The following is a 27,935-nucleotide window of genomic DNA, read 5'->3' on the forward strand; positions in this document are numbered from 1 at the left end:
TCGCAGTATGCTACTTTATGCCTTCGGCCGAACGGGCTATCCGCTCGGCCATATGCCTCTGTTCAATGAGCGTCGGAACCCCTAGTCCCGTCGGGTCGTCTTTGGTTCAGCTGGGACCCCGTTCGGCCGATCGGTCTCCGCTTCTCCGGTCGGACGTCGGGTACTTTGACCTCCCCGTGGCGTTGACTTCCCAGAAAGGGGGTCCCCCGTTCTTACCGCCGGATCATCAACTAAATTTGAGTACTTTTAATAAATATTTCCTATTAATCTAAAAATAATTACAATTTACTGGTCGACTCAAATTAAGATTAAATTAATCAAACTTAAGTAACAATTATGTCAAGCATATAGAGATACTTATAATAAACTTTATAAACATAAGTGTTACTAAATCTTCTAAAACATTTAGAAAAATGTGTTAAAATTTTAAAATTTAACATATCCAAACCTTAGGGTTAACTAAGGGGGAATATCAAATTTAAGGGGACTATCAAATTCATGGAGAGATCAAAGTTTTTCTTACTTAAAAAATTATTTCCTTAAGCTTTTTATTAAAAATTCCTTAATTTTTTTTCTCCTTATCAAATTTCTCTTTAAAATCTCTTTTGAAAATCCTACCTCAATTTTAAAAAAAAAATACTTTGAAAATCTTACGTTAAATATTAATATCGGGTTCAGGGGGAAGAATTAATTGTTTTCATACTTATTATTTGAAAATATTTTTGCAATGTTACTTTTGAAAAGTATTTTTCATTTCCTTGAAAATACTTTAGCAATCTATTTTAAAATTGCTTTACTTTTGCAAATTTATCTTTGAAAATTATTTTAAAACTTGCTTTAATTTTGCAAATTTAGTTTCTAAAAATAACTTTCAAAATTTTTTTAAAATAACCTTTAAAACCTTATTTCAAAAACTTATTTTTGAAAAGTTCATAAACTTATTTCTAAAAATTGATTTTTCTTTGAAAATTGATTTTAAACTTGCCTTTTACAAACTTATTCTTGAAAATGGATTTTAAAGTTGACTTTTACAAACTTATTTCTGAAAGTAAAATTTTACAAATTCATTTTTTAAAAAAATTGACTTTTATAAACTTATGTTTGAAAAATTGCCTTAAGAAACTCACTTCAAGTTTTTTGCAAATTTAAAAACTACGTTATTTTGGCAATTATACAATGTTAGGTTTTGAATATATATATATATATATATATATATATATATATATATATATATATATATATATATGATACTTTTAAAAAACTTAGTTATTTTGATAAATTTAAACAATGTTGAAAATTTAAAAACCTTTCAAAAAAGACTTTTTCAAAGGTTGTAACTCCCCCAGGACAACCTAAAAATTTTATTGAAATTTTCTGTTGTCAGAGTCATTTTCTTTTGCATTACCAGTTTTTATCTATTCTATATTCTTTTTTTATGAATATCAAAAGGAGAGGGTTAGGGTTAGGTGGTTTAAGTTAGTCAACAAATGAAACACAAAATGTCAAACGAAATACATCAAACCCTAAACCCTAACCTAAAAATCATCTTAAGTGATTGCTTACTTTTTGCATATGTTTTCACTAACTTAACCCAGGTTGTCATTGTATCAAAAAGGGGGAGATTGTTGGTGCGGTTAGCACTAACGGTCTAACCTAGATTTTGATGAATGACAAAGTAGGTTAAGTTAGCTTCATTGTGATCTAACACTTTAACTAAGTATGCAGGAGAAACCCAAACTGGTCGACGGGATGACCGGATGTCTGGCACAAAGCTCAGTTAGGTCGACGGACCGACCGAATAGCTGGTACGAAACCCAGCTAAGTCGACGGGCTGACCTGATAGTTGGCACGAAGCTCAGACTGGTTGACGGACTGATCGGATGTCTAACACGAAGTCCAGCTAGGTCGACGGGCTGACCTGATAGCTGGCACAAAATTCAGACGGGTCGATGGGCTGACCGGACGTCTGCCAGGTAAGTTAAGGTAAGTCACTGGAGGGGAGTGACTTGGTGAGGACGCGTTCTCGGTTAGGGAACTTAGGCGCCGATCCAACTTAGAACTATTTCGGAACTCTAAGTTGAGATCTTGACTAGATTCTGGTCTCGGTGAGACGGAATCTAATTACTACTATTCTTCTAGTGCGCTAACTTTTGTCTTGTAGGGTAGTATAACTTTTATTTTACCTCGGACTAACATTTTCTTGCAGGAGAAGGACTTTCTGGAGAAAAGGGGTCTAGGCGCCCGGAGTTGGTCCGGGTGCTTGGAGTTGGACCGGGTGCCCGGAACTGGTCCGGGCGCCCGGAAGGCAAAACTTATCCTCAACAGCTTGGAGCGCGCTGATTGGTCCGACGACGTCACGGTCCAGGCGCCCGGAAGGGATACGGGCGCCCGGAGCCTCTTAAATAAGGAGGGTGAGTCCTGGAGCAAACAACAACGACGACATCTGCTCTACTGCGTTGTGCCCCTGCGACGCTGCAAAGCTTCTCCGACAACTTGCTCTTTTTCCTTTTCTCTTTTGTTGTCAGTATTTCTTATTTAAAGTTCTTGTACTTAAATGTGTAAATCTTTTACAAACTATTAGTGATTGTCCAACGAAAACACTCGACGAGTGCGAGTCTTGGAGTAAGAGTCGACCAAGACTCCGAACCAAGTAAATTGGTTCCTATTAGCATTGTTCTCTTTTGTTTCCGCTGCATACTCTCTACGAACGTTTTCGATTGATATTCACCCCCCCCCCTCTCTATCGACTTTCACGATCCAACATTCAATCCCATGGAAATGGGGATCTAGGAGAGGCTGGCTATATGACTGTGTGGTTGAGCAGCAAAGTGTCTCTAACACCACCAAATAAGATAGTTCGATCTTGGTCGGACGACCATAAGAGAACGGCCGAGTGGCCTAGTATCTCTGACACCACCAAGTAAAACAACTCAATCCTAGCTAGGAAGCTAGGAGAAAATGGTCGTGTGGCCATATGGTCAAGTAATTGAGTGTCTCTGACACCACCAAGTAAGTTAACTTGGCATAGACAAAAGGTTGAGAAGGAATGTTGTTAGATGTGAGCAGACTAAGCCAGGTGGGAGATTGACCTGAGGAGGTAAATGTAGCTAGGCCACTATCAAGGTTGCTGTTGAGCTTCTCTGTCCATGTTGTCACCATAGTTGTAGTGTACTTAATACTGACTTGGGTGTGTCTTGTAAGTGTTGTAGATGATCTTAGCATTGGGGTGGCGTAGATGATCATTTGAGCATATGGTGGTAGAGGCTATTAGAACTAACCAACTCCTTTACACTGAAACCCACAATCTTTGAATTTCTCAATGCCTTCACTCATGTTCCTGGAGACGGTGTCAAAATGATGCAGATAAAATCTCTCCAAGACTCCTAACCTCCTGCCCTACTGCACTACTTAAATCGGGTTCGCACTAATAGAGCTCCGTCTGTTCTGCACCAAGACTACCTCCTATAGTAGTCCACCACCGCTGAGCAAGCCTTCGATATGAGATGTTAACACAAATTAGTGAAGGCCAATGGTGCTGGCTTTGCCCCTCCAATACTTAAGTCAGTATAAGGTTATAAAATAGAATTTGCCTTCTCTAAGGGAAGGGCTTATGCTAGAAAAGAAAGTATTTTCCATTGGAGAAGAGCTATAGCAAGTTGCGAAAGTAGGTGTCTTCTGTTGAGGAAGGACTTTTTGGAGGAGCAATGAGGAAGAAGAAGAATAGTGGTGGAGTTGATCAACTACTATGTTGACCTAGAAATACTCATAGAGTTTGAATTTGGGAGCAAGGAAGAGAGAGCCAGCCCCCTTCTTTGTGAACTTCCTTTACCTTATATAGACATGAAGCTTCCTTCCACATGTATTCTCCCATACCTTTGACTATCAACTTATATGTGTATCGCGGTCAATTCCCTATATAGGGAGAAGTATGATCATTGCCCTCTCTTTTCGGAGACAACTTTTGACATGCTTGACAAACACTAGTGAGGGTCCATGAATGATCTCTCTTCATCGTTCAAAGCCTCCTGTTTTCCCTATCCATTGTTACTATTTCCATCATCTCCCTTGGTCAACCTTGACTTTGTCCATGCTTAGTCCACTGCTCACTGTTCAACTCCTAGTCTAAAAATGGTTAGCATCGATAATGTAGCAAGGTATAGGGATGGATCCGGGAATTAGAGATGGGCTGAGCTAGACTTTGAATGTGGAAGGGATGAAGTTTAATGGACTAAGTAAAAAAATTTACATAAGTGATTACACTTCTTTAATTGTACTATTAACGAAGTATAATTGCACATTTTAAATAAGGCAAGCCCAGGATAGTCCATCTTAAAATTCATCCTTGATAAAGGAGTGGGGTGCCTCCTCAACCCACAATGAGCCGATTGAAACAATATCAAGTGTAGTTCTTCGTCACAGTATAAAAAGAGCTAAAAATTAAAAGAGCATCTTTTATTATCGTTATCAAACTACAAACAGGATACACTATTAGGATGATTAATAGACCATTTACTTAATCCTTCGGTTTAGTTTAGATCAATTCTATCCTATTCTTTAAATATCACTCTAATTTTTGTTGGTTATCATCAACATTTATTTTTCTCTTCTATTGTTGTTGATTTCTTCTTTTCCATCATTTATCAATTTGTTGTGAAACTTTTTTAAAGTATGATTACTAATCTATTTTAGTGTTTTTAGTCATTTTAAGAAGTAAAGTTAATATAACACTAAAGAGTTTGAATCTTATCGACCCTTTAGATTCCAAGTATATTTATCATTAATAAATTTAAATATATATTTTACTTGTTTTCTATTAGTTCAATCCAAATTTCAAAACATGGACCTTTGTCTTGCCAAATCAGGCAAAATCCGGTGTCCACTGTTAGATAGTGGACACCAGATTTTGGGGCTCCTATGGTGGAGACTGACACTGAACGTGGAGCCATCATCACTTCTGGTTGCTTTCCGAAGTCCATTCCACCATCGACTTAAAATAAAGTCTCCAGATGAAGCATGTTTTGACCAACATCACACCCACCAATCATGAGGTTATCTTGCGGTGGGCCCTCTCCCCATCCTTCATTGCTTTTGTTGTAGAGAGATATTTCTGGGTCCATTTATTGCGCCTTGCTCAAAGCAATTGAGCACCAAATCCTCCTTTTCGCTCCACTCTTCTTCGTCTCTCTTGTTGTTTGCTTCGGCCATCGCTTTGCTTCTCTCCCAAATGGAATCCCTCAAGCCCCAAGTAGAAGATCCATTGCCAACAGCGAAGCCACCCGATCTTCCATCTCGTAGTCGGCACTATTGTTATGGAGCACCATCTCCAAATCTTTTTCTATTTTTGGGGCTTTCCTTGCCGATTCATGGGTCTGGCGAATTCAAAATTATACTCATTGGGGTGATGCACCGTCGCTGCCAAACCCCAACAAGTATAATCCAAAACCTCTTCATGCAAATTAAGAATTGGGGATGGGCTATAGCCTAGGACAACCCATGCATAAATCCGTCTCGGGCAAGGTAGTCAACAGGATTGAAGTCCACCAGAGATATTTGCAGATGAGGATATTTTTGTAGCTTGGGAGACAACATCATCTAAGAGGCTATTAGCAAGAGAAGTGTTAGTGAAAATGATAAAATAGAATGGGAGAGGTTATGACCCAAAGGAGACGTCCAAGGGCAGGAAGTGTAGGTCTAGGTGAGGCCGGCTAAAGGGAGTAAATAGTCCTGAAAATTAAGTTAGAAAAATCTCTTGCTATTTAAACTAAGCAATGACACAATATTAGCAAAAATAAATAATTAACATAAAAGAAATGACTAAAAAGTAAGAAGGCTCAAACAATTCTTTGGTTACAACATAAATAGTTGTTAATCCAAGATAGTTGAAAAACTCACTAAAAATGCTCCTTCGTTGAAGGTGGAGTAGCTCTTTACACACTTAGAAAACTCAAGAATTAGAATTGAAATCGATACAATTGTTGTTATTCAATTCCTAACTCTAGGGAATTTTTTATAACCTCCTAGACTAAGTTACCATTGCTCGAAGGCGCCTCCAAAGTCATCCAGAGCACCTCCAAGTGGATAAAGCGTTATCCACTTCTCAACGATCAGCCAATGACTATTGTTCACTAAAGGTGCCTGTATGGAAGCTCTAGGGCGTCTTTAAGAGAGGCGTGAGATCACCTCCAAGAGAACTCCAGAGCATCTCTAAGTGAGGTGCGAGGGCACTTCCAGGTGAGGTGCGAGGGCACTTCCAAAAGAGCTCTAGGTTGCCTCGAGCACTATTCATCCGAGAATAAACAACTCCAATCGCTTGGGTAATGCTCCGGTCATCCGGATTTGAATTCATCCGAACTCAATTCCAATCTTCTCCTAGAACAGGTTTTCTCTCCGACTTCTCGTCCCTCGAACACTCTGTATGCATCCTTCTCATCCACCGGTGTATTCTTCCACGGCTTTTCATCCCTTGGATGCACTAAGCCCATCGACCCATTTTTCGTGCCACCCTTCTTGCTCATCGCATCTTTCGATCAACTTCTTGTGTTCCTAAGTTTCTGTACACTTAGACACAAGGTATTAAAACATCACATGACCTAACGTAACTTGGTTGATCACATCAAAACTAATCTAGGGTACTTACAGGAAGATTCTCATAGCTTGGGACAGTCGAAATCTAGGGGAAGCATCCATGGACAGGGAGGTTCTTATAACCTTGGATAGTCGAAGTGTAGGGGAGACTTCGGTAGACAAGGAGGCTCTCGTAGCCTGGGATAGTCGGAGTCCAAGGGAGACTTCTGTAGGTAGGGAGGCCCTCACATCTTGGATAGTCGAGGTCCAGGGGAGATCTCCAAAGGCAGGGAGGCTCTTACAACTTGGGATAGTTGAAGTCCAGGGGAGACTTCTGCAGGCAGGGAGGCTCTCACAACCTAGGATAGTAGGAGTCCAAGGGAGACTTCCATGGTTAGTGATATCATCATAGCCTTAATCATCACACCACCTGCGAGACCATTAGCCAGAGATTTGTTAATGATAATGATAAAGTAGAATGATTGGAGGAGTTGTAATCCAAGGGAGACGTCTATAGGCAAGGAGGTTCTCGCAGCCTGGAATAATTGAGATCCAAAGGAGATCTTCAAAGGCAGGTAGTCTCATTTAACCTGGGATAGTTGAGATCTAGGAGAGATCTCTAAAGGCAAGGAGACTCTCGCAGCCTAGGATAGTAGGAATCTAGAGAGACTTCTACAAATAGGGAGGTTCTCGTAGTCTGGGGAAGTGCTAGTTAGAGAGACATTGGCAGAAATGATGAAGTAAAGTAATCGAAGGGGTAGGAATCCATGGGAGATATCGCCGAACGGGGGTGTTCTCATAGCCTGGATTGTGTGTTTGTGTATGTTCCTGAGCGAGATGCTCCCGTGCTAGTTAAACAAGACGGGTGGACAACCACTTCTTCATTCTAGCAATTTGGCTACAAGGTTGCTTTGGGGATGTTCCCAAAGGGGATGTTTTCAAGTCGTGCACTTCTGCTTGGTCACATTTCTGGTGAGCACGCTTAGACTTGTTTGGGTATGTATGCCTAGATAGGGATTGCGAGACGCATCAAGATTGATAGTGGATTTTGTATTTTACACTTAATGCATATTGTTTCTTTGCAGGCTATTGTTTGAACCTCTAGCTAGGCACTTGCTTGGGGAAATCTCCCTTCTAGGAGTACACTAACTTGCTCGCCAAGCAAATCAAGGCAATTCTCATTGAAAACACCAAGAGAATTAAACCTTAAGACCTCAAGCAATTAGTTTTCTCCTTTTCCTTCTATAATTAAGGTGGCAAAAGATGATTCACTCGTCCACAACAACTCTGTCAACCCTTTTCCCCTTTTTCTTCTACAATTATGGTGGCAAAAGATGATTCACTCGTCTCCAGCGCCTCCATCAACCTTTTTCCTCCTTTTCCTTCTATAATTATGATGGAAAAGGCAATTCACTCGCCCCAGCGCCTCCGTGAGCATATCCCTAGGTCAACATGGAAGAGGTAAAATATGAATAACTACTAGACTTGGACAGTTAAATAGCACATGGGGGAGAGCTTGCACCCGCCTACTAACCAAGATTTAACCTCCAAATCTTATAATGACAACACCATCAAACACTAGCCAATTGTCCATCCCGAGAGGACATCCTTCCACAATTATGGTTAAATAGAAAGTGATTCATGGACTCGGAATCCTTGTTCTCATCTGATGAATTAATGTATTGGTTTAGTTTTTTGTGTTTGCAACAATTTTATCGTCAATTTTATCATTAATGACGCTCTACTTTTGGCATCAACAATTTATTAACTGCTGTTCTTCCTATAACACTGCAACTTAAAACTTGATGTAAGATACAAAACAAGTCTCGACATCTACAAAAGCTTGACTCAGAACAAAGTGGACTAAAGAAAAAGAAGATTGATAGGATGTATCTTCACATATTTGGCATAAATAAAGCTTGTGCAACAGATGAATTCAATGTGCTTTGTCATTCATTCTCTAGCAGTTGATGCCACATTCCTGCACATTTGGCCCAGTCACTCGCGTGGTGAACGGGTCGATACGTACCCATAACAGGGAGAAGATCGACGCGAGAAGAATGGACCAAACCACAACGATCGTAGGTGTGCGGTTCTGCCTACCCATAAGACCTTTCAAGAAGGGGTACAGGTGAACAATCACCCAGAAGGCAAAGAAGAGCTTCCCGAAGAGAGGTCCCCAAGATTGGTAGCCACTGTTTATCGCATAGGAGATCCCAGCAACCACACCAACCAGGTTTACTATGAGAAGGGTGGTTGGTGGTATCAACAGAGTGGTCCACTTGAACATGTAGAGCTCAGCAAAGTCACCATCTTCGTCTGAAGCTTTGGATGTAACAGTGAAGTTGGTGTCGATACCGGCAAGAACTTTGAGAAGGCCTTGGAATACGGCAAATAGATGGGCTGAGACGCCACCAATGACCCAGAATTGTTCATTCCTCCACCATTCGTCAATGCCGACACCACTCCACCTCATTTCCAGAATACCAGTAGTGAAGATGGAGATGAAGAGAGAAATGAACCAGATACTTGCAACATTGCTAATCTGCAATCAAAAGAATTTATCAGTACCCAGTTCATATAGCCATAACATTTATCTTGTTTGAACATCGATAACTTTATTGAAAGTGGAATGAGGGTTGTCAACCGAAGCAAAGGAAAGAACACTTGGTAAACAACAATGAACTAATGGATTTCTAGATTCGCAAGAACTGGAAAATGTTTGTACCTGGGGGATAATGAATTTGCCTGTGAGTAAACAAATGGCTGGCAATGTACAGTATAGCAGGAGGGGAACCGAAGTCAGAGGGTAAATGGTGGTGTTGATGTATGCAAATCTTTCCAGGAACCTCAATCGTCCGCCATAACCATACCATATCGGGCAATGGCGGCTAAAGAGAATCTCAACAGATCCCAAGGCCCATCGAAGCACTTGGTTCAGACGATCTGAAAGATTGATAGGGGCAGAACCTTTGAATGCTGCGCGCTTAGGCATGCAGTAGATTGACTTCCAGCCACGGGCATGCATCTTGAATCCAGTGAGAATATCTTCTGTCACAGAACCGTAAATCCATCCAATCTGCAAAATGGAAAGTGAAACTCTAAGAAAGTTCATTACAATGCAAAATGGCATGAGCCTCAGCAGATGGAGCTATGTTGCAAGCTATAGTCAATGAGTTGAAATTGAATTTTATGAACCATTTTTCTTCATTTCAAGTTCAATTTTGTTGTGGCAATCAAGTTATTCTCTGAATTTGATACTTACAAATCGTAAATAGAGATCGAGGAATTTATCTAGAATTGTATGTTACATTACTTAGACCAATTGACATAAACTTTAGCACAGAAGAAAGTGAGGCATGAAGAACTAAGGGTACAGATGTGTCTTTTTTATACCTCACTTCCCCATTCTGTTTTATCCTCGTAACCACAGCTGATGACATGAATAGCTTCTTTCAAAAGAGACTCAGGAGTCGCAGACTGAGGAACACCTCCATTTTCCATCAATGTCGAGGCAACAAAGACAGCCGATTGGCCAAACCTTTGCTCCAGACTCATTTGTGACATAAGCAGTGACTTCTCATCGTCAAAGCCAGCGCCTATTTAACCATAAGATACATACTAAATTCCTAGGACGAGATATAGTGTCATACTGATTAAGTGCAGTATGTTACAAATCCTTAAAAAAGAATTACCTTCAACTCCCTCTTCGATATCTTCTAGATTAAATATTGGAACAGTATTATCCAAATGTTTGCTTGCCTTTTTCTTTTCTGAACTTCTCTTGCTAGATTTAGATTTCTTCTTACGGGAACCTCCACAGCAGAAAGAGAAGGAATTCTTTGATTTGTTCTTATTCTTGATAGGAGGTTCATAACCGTACAAAGCCGTTCGGTTGAAGACACAACCCGTGCCGACATAAACAGGGCCTTGGATACCATCAAGACCTCTCAAATTGATCTATGATGCAAAGCAATATAAAAACAAGAGACAGTAAGAAGGAAGAGAATAGGGAACAGATATAATGAGACAATCTATGAATTATGATGGGAAGCTTGTAGTATATCTGTACTTACATCAAAAAACACTGTATTACGGTTGGCATATCGATCATGCTTGTCAATACCATCAAATCTTTGAGGGAATTGTACATAACAAACTTGCCTTCCGAGATTTGGATCCATAAGAAAGCACATTGCTTCTCTCAAAGCCTTACTGTTGTTTATGTAGTGATCACAATCAAGATTCAACATAAAGGGTCCATTAGTAAGAACTGCTGACACACGTACCTGTGGAAGAGTTTATATAGGTTAAAATGGTTTAAATGACAGATGTGTCTTAAACAGGTAAAATATTATTAAGTAAACAATGTATTCAGAAAATTTATACTCAACCATGCATTTATTTACTTACAAGAGCATTCATAGCACCAGCCTTCTTGTGATGTTGGAAACCTGGACGTTTCTCACGAGATACATAGACTAATCGTGGCAGCTCGTTGCCTTCAGTGTCAAGCCCTCCACTATGACCCAAGAAAACCTGAATATTAATCATGGAAGATGAATAAGAACGATAAGTATCTTGAAATTTGAACCATGCAGATAAGTTATCATTAAATAGTATAAAAAAATGATTGATTAGATTTATTCAGACTATTAAGCATACTTTATAATCAAAAACATTTCTTTCACATTCCAAAAGTACTAGAATCCTTGGATGTTCTTCACAACATAAATTTACCAACCTGGATCATTCCAGGATGATCCCTTGTGTTATTGCCAGGCCATGGCGTGCCATCCTGCATGATCCACCCTTCATCTGGAACTTTTTGTGCTTTTGCGACAAGGCCATTGATACGGATTTTAAATTCTTCGTATTCCCTCTGCACTTACAAAAGTGTGTGGTCAGAAAAGATATAAAGCATGAGAGCATAAGTATTAAAGCTAAGCAAAGACCAGACCTTCATTGCTCTGCGATCTTTCACAAATGAAGGTTGAACTTTATCCTTCAGGTAATCAATCTTCTGTGAGAAGTACCATTCAGGAGCCCGCGGCTCGATGCTATATTTCTTACAAAAAGGAACCCATTTTCTTGCGAACTCTGAAGTTTCAGATAGTGCTTCAAATGTGAGCATAGCAGCACCATCATCAGAGACATAGCAAGAGACCTTATCGATAGGGTAGTCTACAGCTAGGATCGATAGCACAGTGTTGGCTGTTACAAGAGGAGGCTCTTTCAAAGGATCAACAGTACTGACAAAAATGTCAACAGCAGCTAGCTCAGACAGTTCACCCTCTCTATCATATCTGTTATTCAAATGAAACTAAATGAACAAGTAGCATGAGCCAATTAAATGTACCATTTAGGAGGAGAAACACTCAGCAAAAAACTGAACTCGATACCTAATCGCCAATCTGTCAAGGTATGTTTCACGGTTCACAGGAAACCACTTGGGGAACTGATCCAATATCCAAGATATAGCGAACCATATCTCACATATTACAGATAATAACCATAAAGCATAGGCATTGCGGACTGGATTTGTGATACGATAGTGGAGGAAAACACAGAGGATAACAAGACGTAACACAATAACCATCCTGTATGGATTTATCTTGGAAGATGAAACAGGAACTTTCCTTGAAAGAGGCTGGCGGGCTTCATCATTCCTGCATAACAACTTACACTTAAAATAAGAACTAAGTACAAATAAAAAGACCAAAGATAGGACGTTAGAATAATTATAGCTTTAACATTGGCACTTAGAACATAATTTTCATTGATGAGCCAAGAAATAATTTCATTTTGTAAAGAAATTAACACAAGACTGGCTGCTGATGCGCATGAGCTCTTTTGACTAGTTAAAAGGACAGCAGAGAGTTATAAAGAAGAGATCATCAGCCAGGCTCGGGACACAACCATGGAGTTGAACCAGTATTAGAATGTTAAAATAAGATAAAAGATAAGTATTTTGCTATTGGTGTGGAGCTCATGTACAAACATGAGTAGCAAGGCAAAATAGCCTCACAAGTGCAACCAATCAAACAATCATAATGCGATCATATACTTAGTTCTTGAGATCGGTCTTTGTCCTCTCTCTCTCTCTACCCTCTCTCCTATCAATTTATTTGCTGATCTAGCCCCCGGGATTATGGTGCAGCGACAGGGCATCCAGGTTGTTATCCAGGCGCCCACAGTTTGATCCCAGCTATGGCGAATATACTTGAATTTTTCCTCCAAATGGGACGCGCAATCAAAGGATGCTGAGCTTCTTGGCCGCCCGCCATGAGCGCTTCCCGATTTACCCTGGTGGTCGATGGGAAAATTTTGTGAGGTCGGGCTGGTCACCCCCAGGGCTAGCTGGCTTTATCATAATTTGTTTGCTGATCTAAGAATGAAGAGACCATCACTTGCATGCTCCATCAACTAATTAAGGTTAAAGGGATCGTTTGTTGTGTGCTCCTTGATTTTTTTTTATTTTATTAGCTTGCATGAAAATTATCGTTCATTTCATTATCTATGCTACAGCATGAGAGGGATTATTGGATTAAGATATAACCTACACAAAGGCATACTTAGTCTTATACCTATTTTTTTAGATAGAACTAATCATGTTTAGGATGTTTATGTTGAGTTTATAAATAATGTAATTACTCTATATGTAATATAATGCAATATAATATTTCTTTCCAAAAATTCTCTATAGGCCTTCCAACATGGGTAGCATACTTAATGCAGTTATAGCACAAACAACACCAGTAACTCCACAACATGTTAACTATTATGCTATTTACAAACATTTTTGCTTCTTTCAAGAAACCAAATGAATGAAAAAAATCAATACGTTAATAAGTCTACTCCAAAGAAGAGACAAAATGTTAAATTTGACATACTAAGAAACTTTAAAGGGAAGAAAAAACTCACAATAAAGCATCATCCATATTATAATCAGTAGTTGCATCAATATCACCAGCTCCCCTGCCTTCAGAAGGAGGATGACTAGTGCCATTGGTCATTGGCACACCATTCTTGTCTTGCTTCAGCTTCCATCCATCTACTCTCTCTTTCCAGGCAACCGTACCAAATTCTCTAGATGTGCTAGCTGAATAAGGAAAAAGGATAACAATAGAACATCTTAAAAAGCAATAGCAAAACATAAGAAAATATCAACTTGGAGTACAACATAAATAAATAACTCTAAAATCAAGTTTAAGTTACATACGCGAACGGAAAGGTAGTGGATGAACACGCTTTCCACCTCCACCTGGGGACATCATATGATCAGGCGATTGAATCGGCAGTTCCCCTGAGAGCTACAGAAAGCAATAAAAAACATTATCACACAGTTTTTCATCCAAAGGGCATGGAGACAGTAATGGAAATGGTATAATTAAGGCATACCCCCTGGCTATGAGTGAGCAAGGGAATGTGATTGCGAGGGATCTCTCCACTATCATACTTTGGAGGACCAATTTCTCCCCCCTGTTCATGATGCCAACCCAACATCCGTTCAGAAATTTTTGGCTTTTGATCCTGCTTGCCAGTCGGATAGTTAAAATTGCTCACATCATCAACATCAGCATCATCACCCTCCTCTCCATGAACAATAGGGCTTCCTACGCATAACAACAGAACGCTTGAACCAACTAAAATTTTTCAAATTTCATTCAAAGATTTGGGAAAAAAAAATTGGGGCAGAGCAATTAAGTCCAGGAGCAAATTGAAAGGCACATTAATGCAGATTGGTTCAGATGCAGATCAAAACCTTTATGCCTCTTGTACTTGGTTTTGCACTGGGGACACGACTGTTTCCCATCCTTCCTCTCATATTCATAGCACGGTCTGCAAACAGGAAACCCACAAACATCGCATGCAACAAATTGATCACCATCCACCGTTGTGCCAACATCATCGCCGCAAATCTGGCACAGTTGGCCACCAGAGTGCTTCAGAGGTCTCTGCATCCGGTCAAAGGTATATTGAGTCAACCATCAATCACAAAGAGAATGACGCTTCGGAATACAGAAACTTCAACTAAAAATTGAGCACATTTAAGCTTAAGCAACGCGTGAGCGCGAGAGAGAAAGAGCGAGATTTTTGGGAAGCGCGATCGTACCCCTTTCTCTCCTTCGCCCTCCATGGATAATTCTCCAGAAAAGTGCTAGTTTTAATCGGATCTGCGTAACAAATAACTCAAATTTTACAATCTTAGCTTAGCAGACCGCATGGAATCTGACCAAACATCTTCCCCTATCAAAAACACACGTAATCTATCAATACAACAGGGCAAAACGTCCAGAACGATTAAACCAAAACCACGACCATTCATCAATTGAGCAAATGTATCTCACGGTCAAACCATTCTCATTAAAAACTTTTTTTTTCAAGAAGATGAAGAAAAATCTCACCTTTACTGGAAGATCGCTCAAAGGAGACACCAAACTAGCCTCTCCTGCCGTGCATCTTCCCTCTCCTCCAAGAGAAGGGTTGTGAAGGAGAATCTCGCTACAAGAGCACAATCGCCACCGACTCGTATTCAAAGACGAAAAGAGGAGGAGATGGGAGCGGAGGAAGCAACGCTCTAACGAGGGAGCCAATAACAATATGACGCTTCCTCTTCTCCATCCACCAGCTTACTAAGGGCTCAAGAACTCATCAATGGCATCAATGGCATCAATGGCGATGGTAAATGAAAACAAAAGAGTGTGAACTTCAAATAAGAAACGACCGCGTCGGGATCCCCTCCAACGACGACTGGAACCATCCGGATCCAATCCAACAGTGACGTGGGGTTCACCGAAGATAGGCGCTCAGGCGGCTTCGACGCTCGAATTGGAAGCTGCAAATAAAAAGGATGTTGGAGACGATCTTCCACTAGTAAAGCTAGAAATAAGAGGAACACCTTAGAAAAACTACCTTCCTCTCCAGGTCAAATCTGTGCAGGGGCCCAAATGACTACCTAGTCACAGTGCAGAGTTCGAAAAGGCGTAAATTTTAGGGGACTGGAAATGTTGTCCCAAATCGCCATGTGGGTGATGAAGAGGTTCCAGGTTGGCGAGCAAAGGGCTATTTCGTTGAGTACAGTCATATTTGAAAAAATAAAATAAAAAAAAATAATTCCAGCCTCATTGACTATAAAAATTATAAAAAAAATTTATAGGACGGAGTCAATCCTATAAAAATTTCCTACTAATCATTAGAATAAATTGTAAACCTCAATATCCTTGTGATTACACCTTTATTTAGAGAAATTTTTTTTTTATAAATATATCATAACTAAGGATAAATTATGGATATCTGAATAACAACTTAAATATTAGAACAACCACAGTGGGAGCTCTTTCCGAGCTCCCACTGTGACGTGGATGGGATGAAAAACCTCCCTCCCATAGTGGAGGGAGGTTTTTTGATTAAAATGAAGAAGCGGCTCCGCCGCTGTGGAGCCGCTTCTTCATCTTTTTCATTTTTTTTTATTTAATAATTAAAAAAAACAAAAAACTTGATAATTAAATCTGCTTCTCATTTCAGTGAGAACAGCCGTTGGGCAACGGCTAATTTTTAGCCGTTGTTCAACGGTCATAATTATTTTTTTTTTAATTTATTTTTTTTATAAATACATGATCGATTTTATATTTTTCATTCATCTCCTTGTTATCTTTGCTTTCGATTTCTTTCCTCAATTCTCTATATTTTTCAACCACAAAAATATCTTGATTTATTTCTAATGACTCACAATCCAGCTCGATCTATGCTTCAGGAATTCTGGAGAAATGAATTGGCGGAAGATGCGGAGGATATAGATGAACGAAGAATGCTCCAACTATATGAGCAGCGACAAACGGTACATCAAAGAGCTCAAAGTTCTTCCAGTAGAACACAGAGGAGAAGGTATTTGAATCGGGATCGTGAAGTTGGGCATGCTCGTCTTTTCAATGATTACTTTTCTGATGATCCGGTATATCCTGATGACATATTTCGACGTCGATTTCGAATGAAAAAAGAGTTATTCCTTCGTATAGTTGATGCCGTGAAAAATCATTCCGAATATTTTCAATGGAAGGTCGATGCAGCAGGGAAAAAAGGTTTGTCACCACTTCAGAAATGCACACCGGCTATTCGTCAATTGGCGTATGGAGCCCCTGCTGATCATTATGATGAGTATCTACGGATTGCTGAAACAACTGCCATCCAATGTTTATTCAACTTTTGCCGATGTGTAATTGAAGTGTTTGGTGCCCAATATTTAAGAAGACCTAATGCTGCTGATATCCAACACTTGCTTGAAATGCATGAGCAGAGACATGGTTTCCCTGGTATGTTGGGCAGTCTTGATTGTATGCATTGGCAATGGAAAAATTGCCCCGTCGTTTGGAAAGGTCAGTTTACTCGAGGAGATCATGGCGTCCCAACAATTGTGCTCGAAGCCGTTGCATCTTCGGACTTGTGGATATGGCATGCCTTTTTTGGGATTGCAGGGTCACGCAATGATATCAATGTGCTTAATGAATCACCATTATTCAACGACGTCTTACAAGGGAATGCACCAGAGGTTAATTTCACGATTAATAATACACAATATACAAAAGGATACTATCTGACCGATGGGATCTATCCAGAATGGGCTACTTTCGTCAAGAGCTTTCCATGTCCCCAGGATCCTAAAAGAAAAATATTTAAGGAACGACAGGAGGCTGCGAGAAAAGATGTCGAGAGGGCATTTGGGGTGCTCCAATCACGATGGGCAATGATAAAAGGTCCAGGACGATTTTGGTACAAGGACAATTTGAAGGACATCATGTATACCTGTATTATTTTACACAACATGATTATTGAGAATGAGGGAGATGCAGTAGTCAATTGGTCGGACGATGAAGGAGATTCTCAATCACAAATATTTCAAGGCTCCACTCAAGAATTCCAAGCATATATCCGTAGAAATTACGAGCTACGTGATAATCAGCTACATCATCAACTTCGAGCCGACTTAGTTGAGTATATCTGGGCACGCTATAATTGTAATCAGTGAAAAAATAATTTATTAATTGCGATATATGTATTGTGATATTTATGTAATTTTTTTAATTATGAAAGTTATTTTATGTTAGTAATTTATGAATTTAAATTTTATTAAAATTTAATTATATAAAATGTAAATATGAAAAAGAGATAATGAAATATATATAATGAAAAGTGTGGGACCCATGAAAAAGTTGTTGAGAGGTTTTTTGATAGTGGAAAGAGGTATGGGATTTTTAACTTTTGATGTGGCGCAGATGTTGCAACGAAGGAGCTCACAATGAGGTTTAACCACTGTGGATGCTCTTATACCACAGTACTATAGTCCCAAGTATGAGTACAATCATAGATGATAGTCAATTTTTTTTAATTGATATAATTTATAGATTAATTCATTAAAAGTAAAACTTGATTCTTATATAAAATTGGAGGCGATGATAGTCAATTTTGATGGTAATAAAAAGTATTTATAAAAAAAGATTAATCAGACTGGTAACGTTGAGTCTGGATGATCGATCCGACTCCACAAAGTTTTTCATCGGCGACCAAGATAAATTGGGAAGCGCTCACAGCGGGCAGCCCAGGAGTCCAGCATCTTGGCATAGCTGAGACTCGAACTGTGGATACCTGGATAATAATCTGGATATCCTACCGCCACATCATAATCCCCAGGCTTGATATTTATATTATAATATTAGGTTGTTAATCACCTATTATAAAAGACCTAATGTAAGATTAGTATGGTTTAGCTTGGTCATTATTTTATTTCACCTTGAATTTATACTTATCTATTTGTCCGAGGTCAATTAATATATAAAATTATCTTTACCAATATATTTTGGGGTTAAAATTTTATATCCTTAAATTTAATGACCACACTGAAATAATATTTTTTGCTTAAGAGGACATCTCTTTCCATGTGGCCTAGGATACCCTTCTCGTTCTACCCAAAGTTGGTTTCATATAGAGATTTTGCAATGTAAAAGCCCTCGCTCATCCTGTGCTTTCTTGCCTTCTCTACTTCATATATTCCAGACCCATCGAGTGTCCACTGATGAACTGACTGCTACTCTACTTCATTCCTCTCATCGTCCTCTGCTCCTGACTATAAGGAAATTCTTCAGATTCTTCACTGGAAATTTTCCTAGATTGTGCAGGTTTAAGTAGTTGTTTGTTAGTTTATCTTAGAATACTGTCAGCATGTGCTTACACTGCATACTGTCGATCGTCAATCTGCTTTGCAACGCTTTCAGAAACTTGTTAGAGTTTGAAGAACAAACAGGGAAAAAAAATGTGTTTTTGATTAGAACTTTTCTTGCATTCAGTTAAGATGGGTCCAGCTTTTAGGCCAGGAAGAAGAAAGAGCCACTGCAAACCCTACCCTGGGCACTTTAAGAAGAAGAAGCCTTCAGATGATCTCAGGGATGGTGGCTGCTCCAGGCAAACTATGCCATCAAATTTGGAAGAGGAAAGCACAGTTCCTCACGTCGCTGGCTACTCCACCCCAAAGACAAAGAAATCAAGGATACCGGAGCAGCTCAGCTGCCCTCCGGCACCCAAAAAGAGAAAGATCACCACCACAACCGCCGCCTCCACCAACTTGCACCCGAACACATCTCCGTCAATCTCGTTCTTCACATCGCCGGACCTCGACCTCTTCTTCCTCTACGCGCTGCATGAGATCATATAGCACCATATCCTACTGTCCTTCTAGCGTCTCTATGGATTGGCGAGTGATTTCAACAGCTTCTTTTTAGAGCTGGGAATTGTTTTCTTAATTCCTTCGCATCCTGCATCATTCTTGCAGAGTGTTATTTTATTTTATTTTTCTGTTTGTTCTTTTGTTTGTGTGTAAGAGACCGATGAAGCTTTGAAACTGAAGCGTCGTTGTACTTTTTGTTCCTTTCCTTGGTAGGTTTGCTGCTGTATGTCAGACTATCAGCCTTCTTTAGAATTTGAATTGGATTCCCTGTTGTTGACTGGAATTTGAGAAGGATCAACAAGGCTTTCCATGATCATGGTCGGGAATTCATCGGACAGTAAAGAGGAGATTGTGCTAGTGGAGTGTACTCCCCGCAGGCGTGACCAAAAGGAGTTCTTTTGTTGTGATGTGGTAGGGCTGTGCTTGAGTGAGGAAGATAAAGAGACCCACCACCGCAAGGCAGATGATCAAAGGTAGTGTGATTTTCTTGAATTTGCAATGATATATTTTTCCATTTAAAATATCAGATGATGAATAACACGACTAAGGGTTATATTAATTGAATAAGAGAGAAAATAAAAAACACAGAAAATTTTACTTTTGTTTCTGGCTAAGAGCTTCACTCATTCAAAAGCTATGTATTAACCATTTTCATACGAGTAACATCACCCACAAAAAATTGAGAAATGCATGTTAAACAACAAAGGGGAACAGGCACTGCAGGGTACATCCAACCGGGATTGACAAGAAAATGGATATCAGGTAGTCGCGGTCGATCCCTTCAAAAGCTGCATATTGATCTACAAACTCACCTGCCTAAAGAAATGCAACAATGATAGGCCTTGGTGAATGTAAGCTTATAAAATTCAATGAACTCATCGAATAATTTGGATGATGAATATAACCTCTCATAAGTGCTTAAAATGCAAAACTTTGGTAACGGTGGCCTGCCCCTCAAATGGAAAAGTACAAGAATGCTACTGCACTGAATGTGGGAAATGTTAATCATGGCTGAGATGTCTCAAACTCTGTACACTGCTCGAGAACCATTCGTAATCTTAGCTGCAAATTAGATCTTGGGAAGTTAGGGATTGAAAATCTCTTCAGCTAAAGGTGTAGATAGAAAAGGAAATTTAGACCTTGCAATCCGAACAGGGATCATTAAGCATAGACTTTAGTTGAAAAATTATCCCTGCAGTTTGAAGTTTTGTAACCCTTCTGGATGAACCAGCACTGCTCGGATTTGTCAGGTTCAATAAGCACCAAAGAGAAGCCAATCGTAGAGACTTATCGTTGCTCTGCAAGAACTTGATTGCAAGTGAGGGCTTGTGATTATCATCATAGGCAATAAGATAATCTGTCACTGAATCTTTATCAAAATCACTCCAGGCTGCAATGTTGCTGAGAACAAACATTCCCTGAAAGAAGTTACAAGATAACACTTGCATCATAAGAACCTATTAAAAAAAAGAGAGAATGCTCGGATTGAATTCATTTTACTTGAACCTGCATAATTGTCTGGCTAATAAATGTAAGGTTGAACATTAAATCCCAAATTGCAGAACCAAAATGAAAGTTTGAAACCACATTTTTCATGTGTCAAAAGCTACCGCATAGGTTTACTCTTTGAAGCTGATGTATCCACCTATGTCCAGACTCATTTGCCATGGCAGGCAACAGGTTTTTATTTACGAAGTTAACATTGAAGTAAATACATTTTTATGGACCATTAATCTGAAAAAAAATTAGAATCTGTCATTATTTTCATGCGAACAGATTCAAGCAGATTAGTATTATTGTCTAACAGTTTAACTAGGATGAGCAAGTGTAGTTGGTGTTGTTTTGTAACCAATGTCTGAAGCAGAGATGGGAAATAATAAAAAAGAGAGGAAGAAAATGATAAGATGTGTCATCTAAAAGTAGAAAAGTGGCGCGGCAAAAATTGAGGGATGGAGAATAGCTAAAATCTTATTGAGGAAAAAACCTAAATAAAAGGAAAAAAGAGCCAAGTCAACACTAACCTGAATGCATACTCCTAGAGAGGAAGCCTGTTTCAATTGTCTGGTAACAGCATCCAGAATTAAACTATAACATTTTTCTGTAAATATATGTTCAACAGAGCTGCACCCGTCAATAAGATTATTTACAAGCGCCAAAGCTTGCTCCTGGATAGAATGCTCAGCATCTGCATTATAGAATGCACTCAGTTACTCTGATAATTTAGTGAATGTTAAGATGTCTAAGAGAGTTTATTACCATTTAACAAGCTTACTAAAGTATGCAATGACAGCTCTTTAAGAATGCATTCTTTATCAGTTGTGTTGGCAAGGAATAGAAAATTCCTCAACACTGATAGAGATTTTAATCTCAGTGTTGAATCCATTGATGTAGATAGTCGAACAAGTTGTGAGACACCTCCACATCGGATTAGAACAGATTTCCGTGAAGCACAGATGACAATAATATTGCAAAGAGCACCAAGCGCAACAAGCTACAAAAAGACAAATAGCTCATTCACACAATTAACTATCAACTAAGCAATATAAGAAAATATTATTTCCAAAGAATTGTTCCAATATAGTATCCATCAAGCAGACACTAAATGGGTTCACAACATATTCAGCATGTGTCATGCTGCTTCAAATTTAAAATTTCGAGTTGTGCCTGAGTTTATGCCATGTCAGTGTGATTTTGATACTTATTTAATTAATTATTAATAACATAATTAATTTTACCTAATATACTTAATTTTTAATGTACCGTCCACCAAATATCATAACCAAGTCCACAAAATATCATAACCACAGTGAAAATTTATAATATCATAACCAAGTCCATAAAATATCATATATTGGTGCCGTCATCTTCATCCTCAAGCAAAAGTATTACTAGAAGTATTAGTATTACCACAATTAATTATGTTGTACTTAGAAATTAAACTATCAAAAGGATGCAATAACCATCCTAGTTGCACCTATTCATCTTGCTATGGTATCTCCTTAAATAATATGAGCTTTAACACGACTATAGCAATTAATGGTGTTTCTTATGTGTGAGTGAGGTTAAAAGTGGGTCTATCTATTCAGGATCAGTTGCATGAATCTTATCCTCCATTGAACTCTATGCAAGGCTATTATTACTAGTAATATTCAAATGAATTTAATAATTTTGTGGAGTTCAAAGTCAGTTGAGTTTATAAATTATATACCTCAGTGTTTTGCTAATAATCGAACATTAAAGGATAAAGTCACTAGGATTGAAAAAGTCTAGTCTGAAGGATATTTTGAAAATATTAAGATTCTGCAGACACTTAGCAAAACTAATAATAATCATAATAAAATATTGGGTGAAAGAATTGAAAAATCCCTATAAATTAATAGAAATAAACAACACAAGTTAAAGCTACTTTTCCTTTTATGCAGAAATACAGCATTTCATATAAAATCATTAGCAAATAAACAATCACAATCTTACACCTGACTTGTAAATATAAAGAAAGTTTTTATTACGTCAATGTAGATCTTTAACCTGTATGGAACTGGATGGGTCATACAAAAGCTGGACCAAGCGAATAACAACTGCCTCATTGGAAAGAGAGCCTGCACTTAGGTTCTGTAACCGATCCTGCTATTGGTTAGCCTAGATTTTAATGGAGATTATAAAAGTATTTAACAAATTCAGAACCTTCAGAGACCGAGTGATATTCCTAATACAAATGCATGCTGCAGCACGAACTTCTGCACAATCATGTTCCAATGAATCAATGACCAAATCCAATACCTGCAGGAATAAGTGAAGAGGTTAAATTAAGCACAAAATGTCATGAAGGTCATTGCTTGATATAAACTAAGATAAGACAAAAAAAAAAAAAAAAAAAGGCAGCCCGGTGCACGAAGCTCCCGCCATGCGGGGTCTCGGGGAAGGATCCATTGTACGCAACCTTACCCTGCTTTTTGCAAGAGGCTGTTTCCAGGATTTGAACCCGTGACCTTTTGGCCACAAAGTAACAACTTTACCGTTGTGCCAAGGCTCCCCTTCATAGACTAAGATAAGACAAATGCAAAGAAATTGAGAGTAACCTCTCCCAGAAACACTAGTCAAACATGTTTAAGGCTATTGAAAATCAATGGAATGAGGTAGAATTTTGATGAACAATTATGAAGTCTTGTAACAAAAATCAGCTGTTTTGAGTTTATCAACCGCTTTGATATTTAAGATCCAAACTATTGCATTTTCACCTGATTCATTACCCAAATAACCTGAATAAATAATAACTAGTAAATTTATTTAATTCCAACAGCATCTTCTACTCCTATATGAATATTATCACATGCCATGTAAACTAGTAATAATCATCTGCCAAAACAAAAAGAAATGGAGCATTACTTGATTTACAGAGATGTAGCAAGTGTAAAGGAACCTTTGCTAGAGAGTTCAAAATATAAATAGTTCAAACTTTAATAATACTTGTTAGAGACTTTCAGTTCCAAAATGTTTGAAAAAGTATAAGTCATTATAACTGTCTGTAGAAATACATGAATCATAACTTGGATCAGAATAAGTATTAACTTATACGGAACTTGATCATGATTAAAGAAAGATTACCAATATATGCATCCATTTGAGGTTGTACAAGTAAGCATTACATGAATTGTCTGTCGGTAAGTGTTAAAACTAGATACCATTTGCATTTTGTAAGTTATGGATGCCAAAGCTGTTTATATATTTCTATTGATTTCCAAACAATTATTTGGATTTCATTTTGATGAATACACTCAATGTCAAAATTCTAATAATGAATGCATTTGTGCCTGCATACTAAAAATACATTGTCGTGCATGTAACAATAGGTCATGTCCCAATTATTTGGGATTGGCTATATAGATTTTTGCCACAATTGAACTTCAAATTCAACCAAGATTCATGATGAGGTATTTTCCATTTTTACACATCATTGATTGAATAAATGGAGCAATAAGATGAGGATCTTTATAGGCAACAATAACCTAACCTTGTAGTACTTGTTGAAAATTACAGGTGTGCTAGTAAAAGTTTTCAAAAAAAGAATAATATTTTAAACAAAACTGAAATAATGTAAAAAATATATATTTAAAGTTTGAACCACTCAAAGTTGAATTAGTTTTGTGCCAAAAGTGGTATTTTTCTATTTGTAAACCCGGCCATGAACCAGGATAAGCATTAGTTATTATGAAATTTCAGCAAGAATAACAACATAATAAGCAAATAACTTTATCCTAGTAATGGGTAGTTTGTTAAGAACCATATCAGTACATGGCTATTTCTAAGAAAATATTAATGTGCAGCTAAGTCATATAATGAACTTTTCCCCCGGAGATATTCTGCTTCCTCTAATAGAAAAAGATACGAAACCATAGGCTACGAAGAACAAGCCCCTGATGCCAACATAATCTGTCATCTAATAAACCAAAAACATGGGTTTCCTTAACTTTAGATACACTTTCTGGAATTATTAACACAGGTAAGATTGGAACAAAAGAGTTTTATCTGGTAACTTTAAAGATTGATTAACAGCTTATCCCAAAGGCTTAAGTTGTGATAACAGTGAAATCTATGTTTTTTATGTTCATAACAGGCTTAACTTCTTCATGAAAAAAGATAATGAGAAGGAAAAATAGTACCATTCTAATTTGTTGATCAATTTATCAAGCAGTTCAATTAGAAGTAACATAAAGAACCAATCAGTTGAACGGCTTTTCCAAAATCAATGACCCAGTAATCCATGAAAATCTTTTCATTATGATTATCTACATGTAAGCTTAAATACCATAAGAGTTTGGTCAAATTGAAATTCCTATTTGCGTCTAATCTATTAAGCAGCAATCCATAACAAAGGTGATTCAAGAACACACACAACCAAGGACCAATGGTTCAAAGAATTGGTTGGGTAGTTAAGATACATGCTTAAAGAAAGCTAAAGGATGAGAGAGAAAACCTAACAAAAAAATTTGCTAGCAAAATAAAATCCAAAAACAGAAAATGAACAAAATTCAATCAACTAAGTCAAAGACAATGCATAAGGTCATTGCTTCTACATGGAGAATTGCAGCCATTATTAAGTGAATAGAAGTTACAGCTACTGGAGATAAAGGACACAGTATCCAACAGCTTTCCTAGGTATCTGTTTCTAAACACCAAAACTAACCAAACATAATTTGAACCAGCAAGTCATTTTTAACTCTACAATTTTATTCAGACAATAGCAACAGGCAAATCATTATCTACCATATATGATGGATAAAAGATTGACAATACATTACTGACAAGTGTAACAGAAATTCATTAGCCAAGAATAAAAATTGTACATATGCTGACCCGAACTTCCAGGTTAAGGGAATAAACCTGTGGTGACAATAGCTGACATCTGCATTTCTCTAACTTCGAACAAAGCTCAGACAAAGCAAGCAATATTCCTTGGAGGCGCCTTGACTGTATTGAACTCATATGCAAAAAATTACAGAGCTTCTCAATAACATTTATAGAAAGTGCTTGTTTATGTAGCTCCTCATTGTCTGCAATCAACTTTTTCAATGAAAATGGTGCCTCATCTCCTACTCGACCAGGTTCTTCAAGTAGCTCTGCTAATACCAAAACTAACTTGGTTTTAATTTGTAGCTCTTCCACATAGGAAGGAGAGGCATGCCCAATAGCAATCAAACATTTACAGGAAAGTAATCTCGTATAGGGATACCGATCTTGTATTAAGTCTGATAATGCCTTCAAAGCCTTGCCATTGCCAATGCAAGAAAACCTAGAAGAAACCTCAGAGTTATCTTTCACAACTGCTTTTATACATTCTAAACAAGCATCCTTTTGATTTGAAGATCCACCGAGTAAACTAACAAGTCTTTGCAAGACCCCTGCATCACATAATGCCTTCTGCTCTTCATTTGTCTCACAAGAGTGTGCTATGATACACGCAGCAAGTTCAGTAACATTTTCATTGTCACTGTCTAAGAGTGAAAGGATAAAATTTAAATTCTTATCCTGAAGAACATCATACTTCGGGGCCATCTTTGATTGAAATATCATTTTAAGAGACCGAGCACCTGCATCCACAACCTTTAAAACATAGAAAAAAATCAGACAAAAAGGGAAGAATTTTGGTAGAATAACAAGAGACCTCTCTCTTATAATGCATACTTGGTGCAACTAGAATAATGAAGTGTTAGCATAGCTTTTAGGTAATCATATCTAACGTTCTCTACATCAGCTACACCAAAATTAAAGCTCAATTTGAGATTGACCAACAATGACCATTTTAGATGCAATCAAGAAAAGCCAAATATAGTAATGATTACTTGTTTAGCAACTATAAAGTACTTTATAGATGTATGTAAGAAATCTCAAGGATCAATAACCTCCCAAGCTAAGGTCACCGTCATAACCTAAATGAATCCAAAAAAAATTAACTGAAACTTCCAACTTGATGGCATATGAATGATTGGAACGAATGAAGCCCGTAAGTGGGTGAAAAACGTCAATTTGTCAATGTCAGACTTCAGAACCAACAATCATGAGGTATCTCGGTGTGGGTTCCCAATTATGGATGGATCCCTTCTAAGATCACAAACTGAAGCCATAGGTTTCTATACTTCATTCAATAAACAAGTAAAACTGGCAAAACATAGGCAATCTGAAAAACACATGCAAAGAAGCAATCCACGAAAGATTCTGTGTAACTTACGAACTCTTGTAGGTAAATAACAGATTAAAAAAATGCACCTCTGAGAACATGGAAGCTGTCGAAAAAACTCACTGATCCAATTTTTTTCAATCTCTCTTATTTCCAGAAAATTGAATCTTTGCGATCGGAAATTAAAGGTCAACAAAACAATAAGATCACTAAATCACTGCATACCTTATCATCGTGATGGGAAAGGATCGAGATGAGGTGTGGCACTGCGCCAGCATCGAGTACAGCACGAACTCCATCCTCCACCCCACAGGCGAAGCTACCGATCGCGGCGGCGGCCTGCACGATGACGGGAGCATCCTCGAGACCGGCACCTCCCAAGGAGGAAGCAACGGAAGCAGCGAGAACGGAAACGATCTTGGGAACAGCACCGAGCTGGAGGTAGAGGAGCTTCTTGGTCTTGTTGCCAATGATCTGGTTCTTCACCTCGCGTAGGGCCTTGAGCAGCGCCTCGCCTTGGGCAGCGCCGCCGCCGACCCCCAGCCGCGCCGTCACTTCCTCCGGCCGGTTGGTCACCGCCGACGAGGGCATATCCGACGTCTGGAATTGCGCGATAGCCTCCGCGAGGATTTGGGGAAATGGATCCCTCAATGCGCTCTCTCTCTCTCTCTCTCTCTCTCTCTCTCTCTCTCCGTGGGAGAGATGGTGGTTTGCGTAATAATCTCTCCCCACACCCACAGTTTTTAATCCTTTTTATTCAATTTTCTCCTTACGAAAAAGAAAATTAAAATTAAAATAAATAAATAAAAGAAGGTAGATGATATCGATTACGTTCATTTTCCGTACCCGAAGTCAACTTACCAGAGTCTTGATCGACACATATCGGCCCCACTGTGGGGCCGGAATTGTCGCCAATAATATAGCAGGTAGTGGACGGCATCTAAATCCAATAAACGTTGTATTTTTATTATTATTATT

The 27,935-nt window shown here is 38.4% G+C and overlaps 4 protein-coding genes across 5 annotated transcripts; 2 read left to right on the plus strand and 2 right to left on the minus strand.

The window, feature by feature from the left end:
* Positions 1-8,324: 8,324 nt before the first annotated feature.
* LOC122002252 (probable cellulose synthase A catalytic subunit 8 [UDP-forming]) lies at positions 8,325-15,247 on the minus strand. Of its 2 annotated transcripts, none has more exons than XM_042557358.1 (15): positions 14,973-15,247; positions 14,681-14,741; positions 14,330-14,522; positions 13,966-14,180; positions 13,787-13,877; positions 13,489-13,666; positions 11,967-12,233; positions 11,525-11,870; positions 11,309-11,446; positions 10,978-11,103; positions 10,641-10,853; positions 10,260-10,524; positions 9,961-10,163; positions 9,293-9,643; positions 8,325-9,109 (listed from the first exon to the last, which is right to left on the minus strand). In XM_042557358.1, exons 2-15 carry the CDS (start codon positions 14,702-14,704, stop codon positions 8,525-8,527), a joined length of 3,195 nt encoding a protein of 1,064 aa, XP_042413292.1. In that variant the 5' UTR covers positions 14,705-14,741; positions 14,973-15,247; the 3' UTR covers positions 8,325-8,524. The 2 variants fall into 2 exon arrangements, with proteins under 2 accessions (XP_042413292.1, XP_042413291.1); XM_042557357.1 differs by having other exon boundaries at positions 14,681-14,814.
* Positions 15,248-16,312: 1,065 nt separating this feature from the next.
* LOC121999672 lies at positions 16,313-17,590 on the plus strand. Its single transcript, XM_042554320.1, has one exon. The coding sequence runs from the start codon at positions 16,313-16,315 to the stop codon at positions 17,588-17,590; it is 1,278 nt and encodes a 425-aa protein (XP_042410254.1).
* Positions 17,591-18,484: 894 nt separating this feature from the next.
* LOC122002254 (cyclin-dependent protein kinase inhibitor SMR9-like) lies at positions 18,485-19,573 on the plus strand. Its single transcript, XM_042557360.1, has 2 exons — positions 18,485-18,737; positions 18,906-19,573. The coding sequence occupies exon 2, from the start codon at positions 18,911-18,913 to the stop codon at positions 19,268-19,270; it is 360 nt and encodes a 119-aa protein (XP_042413294.1). The 5' UTR covers positions 18,485-18,737; positions 18,906-18,910; the 3' UTR covers positions 19,271-19,573.
* A 288-nt stretch (positions 19,574-19,861) lies between these two features.
* On the minus strand, positions 19,862-27,681 carry LOC122002253 (armadillo repeat-containing protein 8-like). The gene is made up of 9 exons (XM_042557359.1): positions 27,183-27,681; positions 25,664-26,383; positions 22,967-23,062; positions 22,811-22,894; positions 21,539-21,773; positions 21,304-21,467; positions 20,422-20,700; positions 20,188-20,344; positions 19,862-20,098 (listed from the first exon to the last, which is right to left on the minus strand). The coding sequence occupies exons 1-8, from the start codon at positions 27,546-27,548 to the stop codon at positions 20,288-20,290; spliced, it is 2,001 nt and encodes a 666-aa protein (XP_042413293.1). The 5' UTR covers positions 27,549-27,681; the 3' UTR covers positions 19,862-20,098; positions 20,188-20,287.
* Positions 27,682-27,935: the final 254 nt, after the last annotated feature.

The sequence above is a fragment of the Zingiber officinale genome, chromosome 7A, assembly GCF_018446385.1.
Source record: "Zingiber officinale cultivar Zhangliang chromosome 7A, Zo_v1.1, whole genome shotgun sequence".
In the NCBI taxonomy this organism is placed as follows: domain Eukaryota; kingdom Viridiplantae; phylum Streptophyta; class Magnoliopsida; order Zingiberales; family Zingiberaceae; genus Zingiber; species Zingiber officinale.